Source organism: Vespa crabro, chromosome 6 (genome assembly GCF_910589235.1).
Source record: "Vespa crabro chromosome 6, iyVesCrab1.2, whole genome shotgun sequence".
NCBI classification, from domain to species: domain Eukaryota; kingdom Metazoa; phylum Arthropoda; class Insecta; order Hymenoptera; family Vespidae; genus Vespa; species Vespa crabro.
The window spans coordinates 7,893,583-7,906,838 of NC_060960.1; the positions used below are offsets into that span (position 1 = coordinate 7,893,583).

At 28.1% G+C, this 13,256-nt stretch overlaps 3 protein-coding genes across 11 annotated transcripts in view; 2 read left to right on the forward strand and 1 right to left on the reverse strand.

Annotated features, from left to right (window-relative positions):
- The first annotated feature begins 156 nt into the window (after window positions 1-156).
- Window positions 157-1,633, forward strand: LOC124424902 (stress-associated endoplasmic reticulum protein 2). The gene is made up of 3 exons (XM_046964483.1): window positions 157-445; window positions 952-1,024; window positions 1,098-1,633. Exons 1-3 carry the CDS (start codon window positions 362-364, stop codon window positions 1,133-1,135), a joined length of 195 nt encoding a protein of 64 aa, XP_046820439.1. The 5' UTR covers window positions 157-361; the 3' UTR covers window positions 1,136-1,633.
- A 1,714-nt stretch (window positions 1,634-3,347) lies between these two features.
- Window positions 3,348-5,679, forward strand: LOC124424688. 3 transcript variants are annotated; one of them, XM_046964090.1, is made up of 4 exons: window positions 3,348-3,483; window positions 3,607-3,775; window positions 4,181-4,303; window positions 4,379-5,679. In XM_046964090.1, exons 2-4 carry the CDS (start codon window positions 3,615-3,617, stop codon window positions 4,554-4,556), a joined length of 462 nt encoding a protein of 153 aa, XP_046820046.1. In that variant the 5' UTR covers window positions 3,348-3,483; window positions 3,607-3,614; the 3' UTR covers window positions 4,557-5,679. The 3 variants fall into 3 exon arrangements, with proteins under 3 accessions (XP_046820046.1, XP_046820045.1, XP_046820044.1); XM_046964089.1 differs by having other exon boundaries at window positions 3,417-3,496; XM_046964088.1 differs by lacking the exon at window positions 3,348-3,483 and having other exon boundaries at window positions 3,490-3,775.
- Window positions 5,680-6,440: 761 nt separating this feature from the next.
- The window catches only part of LOC124424686 (zinc transporter ZIP1-like), a 25,255-nt gene continuing 18,439 nt past the window's right edge, over window positions 6,441-13,256 (reverse strand). For 5 of the 7 annotated variants that reach the window (XM_046964085.1, XM_046964083.1, XM_046964086.1 and 2 more), the window contains one exon: window positions 6,441-7,693. In XM_046964085.1, the coding sequence (XP_046820041.1) occupies window positions 7,362-7,693 (332 nt within the window). In that variant the 3' untranslated portion in view covers window positions 6,441-7,361. Of the gene's footprint in view, window positions 7,694-11,799; window positions 12,863-13,256 lie in introns of all 7 variants that reach the window. The other 2 variants (XM_046964080.1, XM_046964079.1) reach the window with 1 other exon arrangement.

Here is a 13,256-nt window from a genome sequence, read left to right on the forward strand (position 1 = left end):
GTATTAAAGTAATTAAATAATGTTTTATTATTTTATACGAATTAATATCAATGCGATAAATTTTAAAAATTTATCAATTTTTAAAAGGACTTATTTAAAGTAGCCACGTCACTGATTTGACCTCAGTAGTGCCTGTGTGGCACAATACGTTGATTTGTCGTAGAATTTCATCCATTCACGTGTCAGGGCGCACACGTCGACGCGACTGGCGTAAATTAAAGCGAACTGCGACACACAACATACACGTCTACAGAATTCAAAAGACGTTTTGCTCGTTTACAAGTTATTCAACTAAATTGTTGGAAACAATTTTCAATTAGTTATTTAATTTAATCTTTTTCGTAAACGAAGAAATTATAAAATGGCACCAAAACAGAGAATGCGCATCGCTAACGAAAAAGCCACGAAGAATATTAATCTTCGTGGAAATGTACCAAAATCATCGGTAAGTTTATCTTGTTCGTTCTTTAATTTTTATTCTCTTTTTATTCATTAAATGAAATAATCAATAGTAGTATAAAGTATTTAAAAATTTGACATATAGCCTGAAAAATTTATTACCTATTCTATATATTGAGGTTATAAATGATACCATCTGTGATGGACATATCGTACCTATTGTTTACCCGTTTTCACTATTGACTACATAATTGTATTTCATGTAAATATTATACTTAAACTTATTCAGTTTTATATATATTAATTAAAAAAAATTAATATATTAATAACACTATTTTAGTCACTACCATATGTAAGACAAGCATATGTAGCAATGTTTAAGAAACTTTCATTAGAGAAATTTGACGGAAATAAAACTAAATCAAATGAAACATTAAAAGTGCATAATTTTATTTTTATTACGTCTGATAACTTCATTTTTATTTAAAATTTATTTATTTATAATATATAAATAAAAAAAATATATATATATATATCTATTATATGCATTAGAAACCACAAGACGAAGGATCACCAGTTGGGCCATGGCTATTAGCACTTTTTATATTTGTTGTTTGTGGGTCAGGTAAATATTTATATGAACCTATTATGGATTATAAATCCATGTGAATATTTATATTCGAATTAATTTGTTTCAGCCGTATTTCAAATAATTCAAAGTATCAGAATGGCTTAAAGGATTATAAATGCAAAAAAGGGAAAATGATATCGTTACTGTTGATATAATGAACTATTTACAAAATATCAATACACAAATGCCATCATCATTTTTCGAGAAACTAACAATCTTGACACGGGTCTAAGTAGTACAGTGAAGGTGATAATGTCTTCATACGTACAAGTTTTCAATATCATCTAGAGAATTCTATTTTCCCTTTGCTAATGGCTCAAAGATTATTTATAAAAACTTAGCATTTACAAGCGTTTAACTTAATCATGCCATGCATTGATGGAAGCGAAGACTGTACATTTTATAGAATATTACATGATATATTATATTTATCAAGGGTATATATTTTACTCTACCTTTCATTAAGAAGCATTTCATACTATTTCCAATATTTGTAATAATCTCTTTTAGAAATTTTTTTCAAAATGTTTAGATAATGTGCACTCTTCCATTGATGCATTTATAGTAAATAATTGTATATAAATAAACAATTCGTCATATGAATTTATAAAGCATTCCACTCTGAGCAGTTGGTAGCTTTTCTTTAACCATGTGTTTAGTGGCCTTGAAAGTATATTGGGTCATTATATTTATATATGTATATGTATAAGTGTATATCATATATACGTAATGTTCATAGTAATTTATCTATATTAAATATTTGCTACTGACAGTACTTTTTTCCTTTTTTTTTTTTTCTTTTTTTTATGAAGAATATAATAGAGTAAATATACATTAACAAGATACATTTAGAATCACATCTTGTTGTTTTTATATTTGTTCGTACTATATTTATGCAATTTGGAACATAATGCATTATTTTTAAAAATGTTTAATTTTTTTTATTATTGTAAAAGGATTTACGTAGATATTTCAAAATGTAAAAATATTCTTAAGATAAATACTAAGATATTTTGTTATAAATAAAAAAACAGATGTATAGTTACGATATATAATAATAATAATCATTTAAAGTAATAATAATAAAAATGATAAAGATGAAATGTGCTCGTAAAAAATAAAAATGAAAATCATGAAGAACGGCATAAGTAATTATATTTCTACGTATACATATATATATATATATATATTAATACTTTAATATTATTTTTGATACTGATGCTTCACCTAATAGTTATATTAATTCTCAATTGTTTAATTATTTTTACCCTCGATACATACATGTCGATTTATTTACTTTTGATCTCGGTTCGATCCAATATTATTTTACTCTTTTATATTATACTAATTGGAGAGATATTCATTGGTATGATTGGATCATTACTGAAAATTGTTTAATATGTACGATATCAAACAATATAAAATAATATTTGATCGAATCGACCGTGATTCGATCGTATCATGAACGGATCGAAAGTGTGTATCGAGCCTTATATTTTTTTGTTTTTTTTTTTTTTAAGATTGTTCACTCATCTATATTCTTTGAAGCACGTGTGACTTCAGCGACAGGTATGGAGAAAATATAAACTACAAACGTAATAGCGAATCATTGTTCCAATCATGCGAGTATCGTATCGATGTATAAACTTATGTTGGGGTATACATATCTTACGCATAATCTAACAGTCGAATTATTTTGCGAAACAATTATTTCTATATAGTAAAAATAATAGTAAATTTAGTAAAGGCTAAAAAAAAAAAAAAGACGTGCAGATTGCTGCTTCTAAAGATTTACGGGCTAACAGTAATTCTATTCTTTTATATATCATTACGATCTATTATTTGAAAAATTAAAGGAAAATTTTACTTCCGAGATGATCTCTACTACAAGAGAATTTCGATCAATTTTAGTCATATCTCTCTAACTGCAAATGTTTATAACCTGATATAGACCGATAACGAGACCGTCCAACATATCCGTAGCTTCAATCACGATAATTTATTTATTAAGTATATATTGATTTAGAATTTACATTTTTTATAGGTAGAATATCTTCCAAATACTTTGATAGTTATTGGTTTAAATTATTATGAAAATTGCCGCTAGAATTACTTTTTCTTATAAAACGTCGGTAATGTAGTAAGCGATATCGAATGATAACACGCAAATTGTTTCAATAATATTTAAGTAGCTTGAATTTTGTATAAGAATTGATATTACTTACAATATAATCTACATTATCTATCGATAATGTTTTTCTTTTTTTACCTATTATTGTTAGTAGACAATAAAAAGAAAAAAATTGTTAGTATAAGTCAAAGAAAATAGAAAAAAAAAGTGAGAGAAGATATACCGACCGATCCCCGATCCTTCGTTCGTAGTTTACGAAGTACGACGAAAGCGACGAGCGTGACGTAAAGATTGTGCGTTCTTATTATTCGCCAGTATTCACGTACGTTCTCTAGGTAGATTCTGTTGAGTTGGATTCTTGTAACAAGGAGATAGATTTTAATACGAATTGGTATAATAAATTAGATATATTTCCCTTGATTGAAACTATATCTTATTTATACAGAAAAGAAAATGGCTGGCGCAGGGAATGCTAGTGCCGGTTCTGTTTTCCAAAAACTTGGTTTGAGACCAGTTACAAAATGTAGTCTTGTTAAATACTATATGCCGGCTTTCGGTGTTGCTTCGTATACAGCTTTATCCGTCAATGTGATGAATCCAAGTCTCGTCATCAGGTAGGAAATTAAAAAGAACGGATTTGACCTTATTGATCCAAAATATTGAACTTAAATAGTTCGGTAGTCGTTATTGAATTATTACGTAATCCACGTATGCCTAAAATATGGTGCTCTAATATTTCATTTAAATGATTAAATATATTCAATGAAAAAATATTAGATTTTTTCACTCAATCAAAAGTATAGACAAATATTCTGTAGAAAAGAATCCCTATATTCATTATTTCTCTTAAGTCTAATTGATAACCCTAGCTGAAATAACTTATCATTTATTATGTTTGACCTCTTTAAGTAAAATTCAAATACTTGACATTTGTATTCTTTAGATAAAATGATTCATTTTATATATAGTCATTTGGTAACATTCATTTCTTTAATCATCATTTATATCTCTATTTACAGAATATTTCCAAAGAAAGATATCACGAACTACTTACTCTTTAGTGCGCTAGCAGGAACTGGCTCATACTTTTATACCAGAGAGCACATGGAAAAAGCTCAAATCAGTACGAGATTGTTATATAGGTAAAAAGTTTTTAAATTTTGCATATTTATTCATCCAACCAATATGTGCACTAATCATTATGTTATACTTAATAGTGGTACTGGAGCATTGTTGCTGAGTTTTGGTTCAGTTTTGATGTGGGCTGTTCTACGATCCATTGTACCACCAAATCCAACTTTGTGCACTTTAGTTGGTATTGGTTCAGGATTACTTATTATTAAAGTTGGTTCTAGCTATATGGACTATATTGATAATCAGATAGCTAAAAAGTAGATGACTATTATTGTTTTATTTAATTTCATTTATTTCGCACTAAATTTATTATTAAATAACAGAAAGATATAATAATCCATATGCCATTGGGTAACTAGATATCATCAAGCTGCATAATACTTGTAGTTTTCTAAATTTTATATGGTTGTCTCTATTTGTAGTAAATGGATATATTATTGAAAACTATGTTGAGTATTGTTAGACTTTATGCTTAACAGCTATTTATTTACTGTATTTTTTCTTTTTTTTTTTTTTCTCTTCTTTTTTGGTTAAAATAATTATCAATATAGTATTCATTGAAATGTATATCTTATATCCAACTACAGGAGATTGCTGAAGTATATTGAATTAGGTGAGAAGTAATTGTAGAATAGAAGAGAATAATGCTAAATTTTTTGGAACAAATGTTTCAGTATTTTGACAGCTAAGTTTTGTGAATTATACTGATTTTTTGTTTACATGAGATATACAATGCAAATGAGATCGTTTTTAGAAATTATTTCTCACTAAAATTATATATATATATATATACATACACACATATATATATATATACATACACACATATATATATATATATATATATATATATATAAATTTGAAAAATATACAAGCAAATAATATTATTTGAGTATAATTTTATTTTCATTAATGTTTTTGCATTTTACTAAATGGATTGCATAGATAGTATTAAAAAATGTGTATAAGCATTCTAATAGCTGTAATTTTTTCAATAAAAATGCAGTTATTGTTTTTTTACAACATTTTCTAATACAGATAATTAAAATATATATAAAATTATTAATACCATTTATGAAACAATTCATGTTATTAATAGCAATCTGTAATAAACATTTCATTAACTTAACAGTAAGTTAAATTTGTAATTACTTAAATTAAGTTAAAGGAATTTGATATGAATGCTTGTATTTAGAATTTGTGATACCAAAGATTATATTTCATGTATTGATTCATATTCATTGTACAGTTCTGGTATCAATTCTAAAAGAGCTGTAAATCGTTCACCAATATCTGTTGCTAATTTGTCCTCCTGTCAAAAATTTGTACATATAAGTTGAGAAAAAAAATGAATGCAAATATTACACGAACAAATACGAATCTAGTTTTGATATAAATTATTTTTATTTCTTGTATCCTTAAATGATAAATAATTTTATATTCTACGTACGCAAGGAATATAACTATGTGATTTATAAACAATTTTAAGTTTTTAATATATATTTTAGAATATTTCATAAAAATTAACAATACCTACAAACAATAATATACAATAATTTTCAAATTATAGTTTTATAATATTTAAGTAAAAAGAATCATATCAAATATCTACAAATGTCATTATCATTAAACATTAAAGATTAAATTACGATCAACAAAACTTAGATTGGTTCCAGATTAAAAAAGATAACGAACGAACATTATAGACGGTAGAAGTTTTATGGTATATTTGTCAATGTATTATGAAATAGATAAACATAATCATCTAATACATTCACTAATATTAATCTAATGAATATGCAACATATCAGTAAGATACTCAACATGTATTTCAATTAAAATCAGTCAGTTCTATACGAATTTCGTGCACTTAATATTGCAATAAAAATAAATGACAATAAATAATCAAAATGCAAGGATGAGTGCTGAAGAAGTACGTAATGAATATAATTAACTCGTAAGTTTAAGTTAAATTATTCGATGTCATCACTATAATAGCAATATTTTGCAGTTATTATTACATATATATAAAAATTTTATACAATAGAAGAACAAAAAGGAAGAAAAATTTAATCAAAATATTATCTTGTTTAATTTTATAAAAAACGAGAGGTATATCTATATGAGAGCTTAAAACTCTGTCCATTCTCATTATCATGTAGTTTATTTTATTACAAAAAGACATACGAAACTCGTTTGAATAGCGCGCCATTTTTAATCTTAAAGACGGTCTTTACATATCTTACATATTCTTATTTTACAAATCCTTTGTGCAACACGTACACGTTTAAAAAAATTAATTTCTTATTATATATTTTACTTCCAACGCAAATTGGTCCATATTATATATATATATATATATATATATATATATATGTATGTATATATATATACCCGTATTAATTGAGCATTAGTGATGATTTCTATAAATTTTCATAATACGCATATATAAAATACACATAATGTATTAATACAACTTACCAACCGATAAATTACCGACGGATTCGATGAGTTAGTAAAATGGATTCGAAATTACGATAATAACTTTAGAGTTAAACAAATGAAATATTAATTATACCGAAAATGTCCAACTTCTGTATTACATTACTCGTACGAATAATTCAAAATCCATGAAAGACTAGGAATGCGCAGTTATGTATTGGCTTGAAAAAGGAGTATTATTATGGGCCTATATGGTGAAAAAAATCATTTGTTAATCGAACTTTCAATATTGGCAAGAAATTTTTTCGAGCACTTTTTTTTTCATGTTTCTTTCATATAAACACACACACACACACACACACACATATATATATATATATACATATATACACACACACACATATATATATATATATATATATATGTATACATCCGTACATACATACATACATAGCTTCGTCTTTAATGAGTTTTACAAATCTTCATAAAAAATTGTTCAATATTCTTCGACGATCCTTTGTATAACGATGATAATACCTCTTTTCTGAGTAATCGATCATTTTATTCGAAGAGATCGAAACAATTTATTTTTCCTTCAATTAAACGTATATATTTTTATTAAATTCATTTCGTACGATTCGTCGATGATATTAAAGTATCTCTGGTGGTATCGTGTAAAGTATAATTTTCATGTAAATGCTCGTGGTGCTTTTGAGGACTCGTTGAGGTGGCCAAACTTTTCGAAAGTACATCGACAATATTCTGCGTGACCCTTTCTATTGCATCACTTACAACCCTTTCCGTGCTTGTCTCGTCCAAATGTTTCGATTTCCTTTCAAATCCTTGCTCGTGAATAATATCTTTATTCTCGTCTTCATCCTCGTGTTCGTGAGAATGCGAATGTTCGTGCAAGTGTGAATGAGAATGCGAATGCGAATGCGAATGCGAATGGGCCGCTGTAAAAAGAAAAAGAATTTTAATTAATTAATCATCGGTTGTTATTAGATATATGCTGGCTATAATGGTATTGACATCGTTTAAGTTTTTCTTTTTTCCCCTCTTTCTCTGTCTGTCTATCTCTCTTAATCGTTCTATCGACTTTAATTATTTCATTTTGTAACGATTACATCACATTGTTATTTTTTCTTTTTCTTCTTTTTTTTTTTTTTTTTCTTTTTTTTTCTATCGAAATATAAACACATACGTATTTAAATTGTATTTAAATCGTAATATTTGATACTATAGTTACGTTAATATCTAATTTTGTTACGTTGCATTGTTTCGTAATATTTGATTAAAATATATTTCTCCTGATAATTTATATATATATATATATATTACAAGAGAAATGGCTCATATCAATACCAACCATTTCATGTAATCAATTAGGGACACTTTTATCTCTATAATTTATATTATAAGTTGTAAACGATTATATCTTACTAATTTGAATTAACGATATCGAATCGATGCGTGTAAATGTATTAAATTCGATCTGAAAATAATTTCTTTTCAAATGAACATTTTATGATGGATCAATTCATTTTTAGCTTGAGAAATGTGAATATTCTGTTAATCATAAGCTAAAAAGAGGATAAGATATTAAAAAATGAATATATTTATATTATATATATATATATATATATATATATATATATATATATATATGTAAGCAATATATATAATATAAATATATATATACATATATATGCATATATACTAATACAATCATATTTAATCGAGGAACACATCGAACATAAGAATTTCTTATTTCAACATTTAAAGTGTGTATTAATAATAAGCATTTAAGTTTCACATCAAAGAGACATTTTTTTTTATCACAATATTCGATTTTCAACGATTTAATATATTTTTTTTCATCAGATGGAATATAACGAAAAAAAATTTTAAATCGTGAATGGATTCAATAATAATATCGCTATTTACTTGAAGATCTTTTCCAGTAGGTACAGTAGATCAATTTTTTTTTTTTTAAATTCCTAATTCACAATTTTACACGAAAACGTAATTGCATTTTTTTTTTTTTTTTATAAATCAATTTCATACGACACGTAAAAACTTTCGCGTATATTGCCGTAAAATTTCGATTTCTATTTGCACCAATGACGACAGGCAACATTGAAGAAATGTTTTGTCTTACGCGCTATTTCGTAGATTAAAGAATAATCAACGAATTTGATAATTATTTCGATTTCGCGTTTTTTTCTTTTTTTTTAATTTTTTTTTCTTTTCGTTTTTGATTTTGTCACTTATTATCGATCAATCTTAAAGTTGGATAAAAGATTACACTATAAAAGATTCTAGATGGACGAGAAAGCGGTCGAAAGTCGGTCGAATCGTCCATCGACCTGCGACGCGGGTCATTGCCATGAATAGAGAAAGCTCAGAGAAGAGGCAGATCTTTACGAAAGAGAGAGAGAGAGAGAGAGAGAGAGAGAGAGAGAGAGAGAGAGAGAGAGAGAGAGAGAGAGAGAGAGAGAGAGCACTTAGTCCTCGTAAAACGAATCGACGTAACAAAGATCGTAATTTGTCAACCACGATGATTGCGAACGTTCGTTCGTGTATATACGCTCCTGGAAATGTCTCATTTTCTTACGTGAGAACTGTCATTACGTATATCTCTCCCTCTTTCTCTCTCTCTCTTTCTCTCTCTCTCTCCCTCTTTCTGTCTCTCTTTCTCCTTCTCTCTCTCTGTCTCTCTCTCTCTCTCTTTCTCTTTTTATTTAATGTTGTAATAAAACGACGAGTACATACATATGCATTTATCCTAAGTAATTTATCATGTAACATTATGAATAACAATATACTGCGAAAATAAGATAAATAATAATATATATTATATATTATCCATTTTGAAATTTTTCTAATAAATTAATTAGTCTTACGAGTTTTTCTACATTTGACGCAAGTGACTTACTCAATTGTCCTTTTAAGGAATCAAGATAGAAATCGAATTATGCAATAACATATATATATATATATATATATATATATATATATATATATATATATCGAGAATTTCTTAATTCGAATTAATTCGCAATCTTTTTCCTTTACGTTTTTTATTTGTAATCATTTTATTATGACGATTACAAGAAAATTGTTGTTCAACGGAATAACTTCGTCAAAGAAAAAAAATTAAAAAACAATTATATACATTCATACACACATATATATATATATATATATATATATATATATATATATATCATATATAAAGAGAGGTAGTATATTCGTCAACAATTTACCGAATCAGAAGTATATATTTCTTATTGAACTTCCTGCGCAACACAAATGCTGTTACGTATTACTAATTATTTGCGGCTTTTTCTTTTTTATTCATTCATTAATGTCATAGAGATAAGATCAGCGGAGAATCAAGCTGAAATTTTCTGTTATGCTCGGTGATCATGAATCATCGTTTTCTTTTTTTTTTTTTTTTATTGTCCTTTAATTAACACCAGAATCACCGATAACTTATCATTCTGGTATATTAGGATATACCGTCGTATATATTTCGGAGAAGAAAAGAAAAGAAAAAGAAAACCAGAAGAAGAGAAAAAAGAAATTTATAAGATTGATCGTATTGTGTAGTTATCTAACATGTAATGAATGTAATGAAGAATATGTAATGATATCTTTAAACAATTTCCGATAGAATTAAAAATAACAAATTTTTTTTTAAAATGATCGAAATATCATTAGTCATAATTCGTTCGTAAATCTAATGTTAATTTAAGTATTAATCGTATTTACGATTTACATGAATCATAATACGAAATTCGTGTTCTGAAATTGTTTTTTTTTTTTTTTATTTGCATAAATTTCATTCTTAAAGTGAAACAAAAGAATCGCGATTTTTTTCAAATGATCCATGCATTTAATTATTTAAGGATCATTGCGAAAGAGTAAGAGTAAAATTGATACAAATATATTGGATTATATATCGTACATATGTACTTTGGGTATGTGTATTTAAGTTGATTAAATTTAAACGTGATCGTTATCAAATTCGTTAATTTAATTACAATTATCCGATATATCTGTTATAAAATTATATATATATATATATATATATATATATATATATATATATATATATATATATAAGATTACGTTGTCCGATAATAAAAGAAAGATGGAAGGAAGATAATTCAAATCGAATGAGGTCAATTACATACATCCTGATCGATAAGTTATGAGGAGGAGAATTAAAAATAATTGAATTACAGTTTGTTCGACTGTCATAATAAATAAAGTATGACAAAGTTAAAATTTCGGGTTAAAAATTATAGTGCAATTTTTTTGTTTACTCTTTTCTCTCCCTCTCTCTCTCTCTCTCTCTCTCTCTCTCTCTTATTTTTCAAATAGATCACGTTCATTCCGAGTGACCGAATTCGACCTGAAACTTCTTCGAACGTTTAAACTTAACTTGAGCGAATCAATAGGTAGACGAGTTTCGAGTCTACGAGTTAAACCGACACGTCGACTGTAAATGTATCAAGGACGTACCTGCGATAGGTTTGTACCGAGTTGGATTAGTTGAAAAAGGAAATGTGCCAAATACTTTATATCCAAAGAAATGAAACATGTGTACTCATGTACATATGTATCTATGATACGTCTTTTAGTTCGTATTAGAAGTTAATTAGTTTTTGGGCGTGATGGAAGTATGAATCGTATAATCCCCAGCTGGGGAATATGTACTATAATTACATAACAATAGAATATCATTCACAATGACATCGAAAAGATGCAACAATAAAAGGGATAACAAAATTTCTTCTTATTCGATTTCATTGGAAAAAAAATAAAAAAAAAAAAAAAAATAAAAAGAAGAAGAAGAAGAGAAGAAGGAGCAGAAGGAGATTCATGTGATATTGATGAAAAAATTAGATAAAAAAAGAAGTAGTTTTTCTGTATTACAGAAGAGACAAATTCAAGGTCGCGATAGACGGTCTTCCATATATTATATTATATTTATCATAAAATGAGACGTTTCGTCATAATCGACAAAAGGTCTTCCGGGAAGCACACTCACTGGCAATCTGTAGACCCAGCATCAGCATAAATCCAACAATAATAGCGAGCAATTGTAGGAGACCACTCTTCTCGTTGGCTCTTTCTCGTGCCAAAACTTCGAAAAATACAACGTAGAGTAAAGTTCCAGCTGCCATTCCTTGAAGTATAGTCGGCGTTGGACCGAGAGTATCACTGTCATTTTTGAAATGACCAAGAGCTAATCCAACTGCTATACCGATCGGTGTTACCATCGAGAAAACTGTTAAATATCCTAAAGTCGTCCTGGTTGATGCACCGGCAACATAAAGTTCCATACCAACGCAAAAGGATATTACCAATTTATGAGTGGCAATCGCGGCAGCAAGATAAACAACAGAACCCAAGGAAGGTTCTAAGCCTACGGCAAGTCCTTCGAAGATGGCATGAAAAGAGAGTGCCAAAACTGTTAATAAACCTTGAACAGATGTCTTTTTCTTTATAATCGAATGTTTATGCTCGTGATGTTCACGCGATGAATATGCAACTAATTCAGGATCAGATTGATGCTGTCTGATAACATTATCCCCTTGATCTCCAATCTGTGCTGATAATCCAGCTGACGATGAAAGTACAAATATGGCTGGCAATACTTTGTCATCCTTAACACCACAGGTATCTTGTAATCGATGCTGTCTCGATCGTCGATTCAAATTTTCATCATCTTGTCTCAATTCTTCGGTATCGTCTTTCCAAGTGGATGATCTAGTCATTGTTGATACGGTAGTCGTTGAACCATTCGTTGCGGATGTTGTTACACCATTTTGATTGTTACAACGACGTACTGATACTGTCCTGTAAAGTAAAGCCTCCGAGGATTCTGGTTTTCCTGTTAACGCTGCATGCACAGCTTCCTCGACCAAATAAACCAAGAAAAATCCTCCACAAAAGAGTAACTCCGATAAACTTAAAGTTCCCAATGTTGGTAGCTGTCCATTTGATTGATGTCTCTCAACGCTGAGCCGTACCTCCGGTGCTAGGTGTAGGAACGTTGTGAAAAGAAGGACTCCTCCTCCGAAGCAGAGCAACAGTGACGTCAAAAGGCCCTGAAGAGTATTTGCTTAATCTCATTTCCTCGTTCTGTTTAGTCCTTTCTCTCTCTCTCTCTCTCTCTCTCTCTTTCTCTCTCTCTCTTTCTCCCTCTCTCTCTATCTCTCATTCTATCTATCTTTTTATCTCCTTATCTCTTTATCTCTCTTCATTAACGTTACACATTATGTATAAACATATCTATTAATAATGCATGGAAAATTTCTTTGAAGTACATCCGACGAAAGTTTCGATGTCTAACGAATCGAATGAACAAATATCAAGACAATCATTTTTTTTTTTCTAATATCGAGGTTCAATTTTGTAAACGAATGCGAAAATCTCTCTTCTCATATGTCAAATATTACGTATATTTGTTTTACTAATTAAATTTTAAAAGTCAGATTTTCT

Bases quoted from the DNA above. Each gene is read 5' to 3' on its own strand.
- LOC124424902 (XM_046964483.1), top strand. From the start codon at position 362: ATGGCACCAAAACAGAGAATGCGCATCGCTAACGAAAAAGCCACGAAG. The intron at 446-951 runs GTAAGTTTATCT...TATATGCATTAG, and splicing joins GAAATGTACCAAAATCATCG to AAACCACAAGACGAAGGATC. The intron at 1,025-1,097 runs GTAAATATTTAT...AATTTGTTTCAG, and splicing joins ATTTGTTGTTTGTGGGTCAG to CCGTATTTCAAATAATTCAA.
- LOC124424688 (XM_046964090.1), top strand. From the start codon at position 3,615: ATGGCTGGCGCAGGGAATGCTAGTGCCGGTTCTGTTTTCCAAAAACTT. The intron at 3,776-4,180 runs GTAGGAAATTAA...CTCTATTTACAG, and splicing joins AATCCAAGTCTCGTCATCAG to AATATTTCCAAAGAAAGATA. The intron at 4,304-4,378 runs GTAAAAAGTTTT...TATACTTAATAG, and splicing joins AGTACGAGATTGTTATATAG to TGGTACTGGAGCATTGTTGC.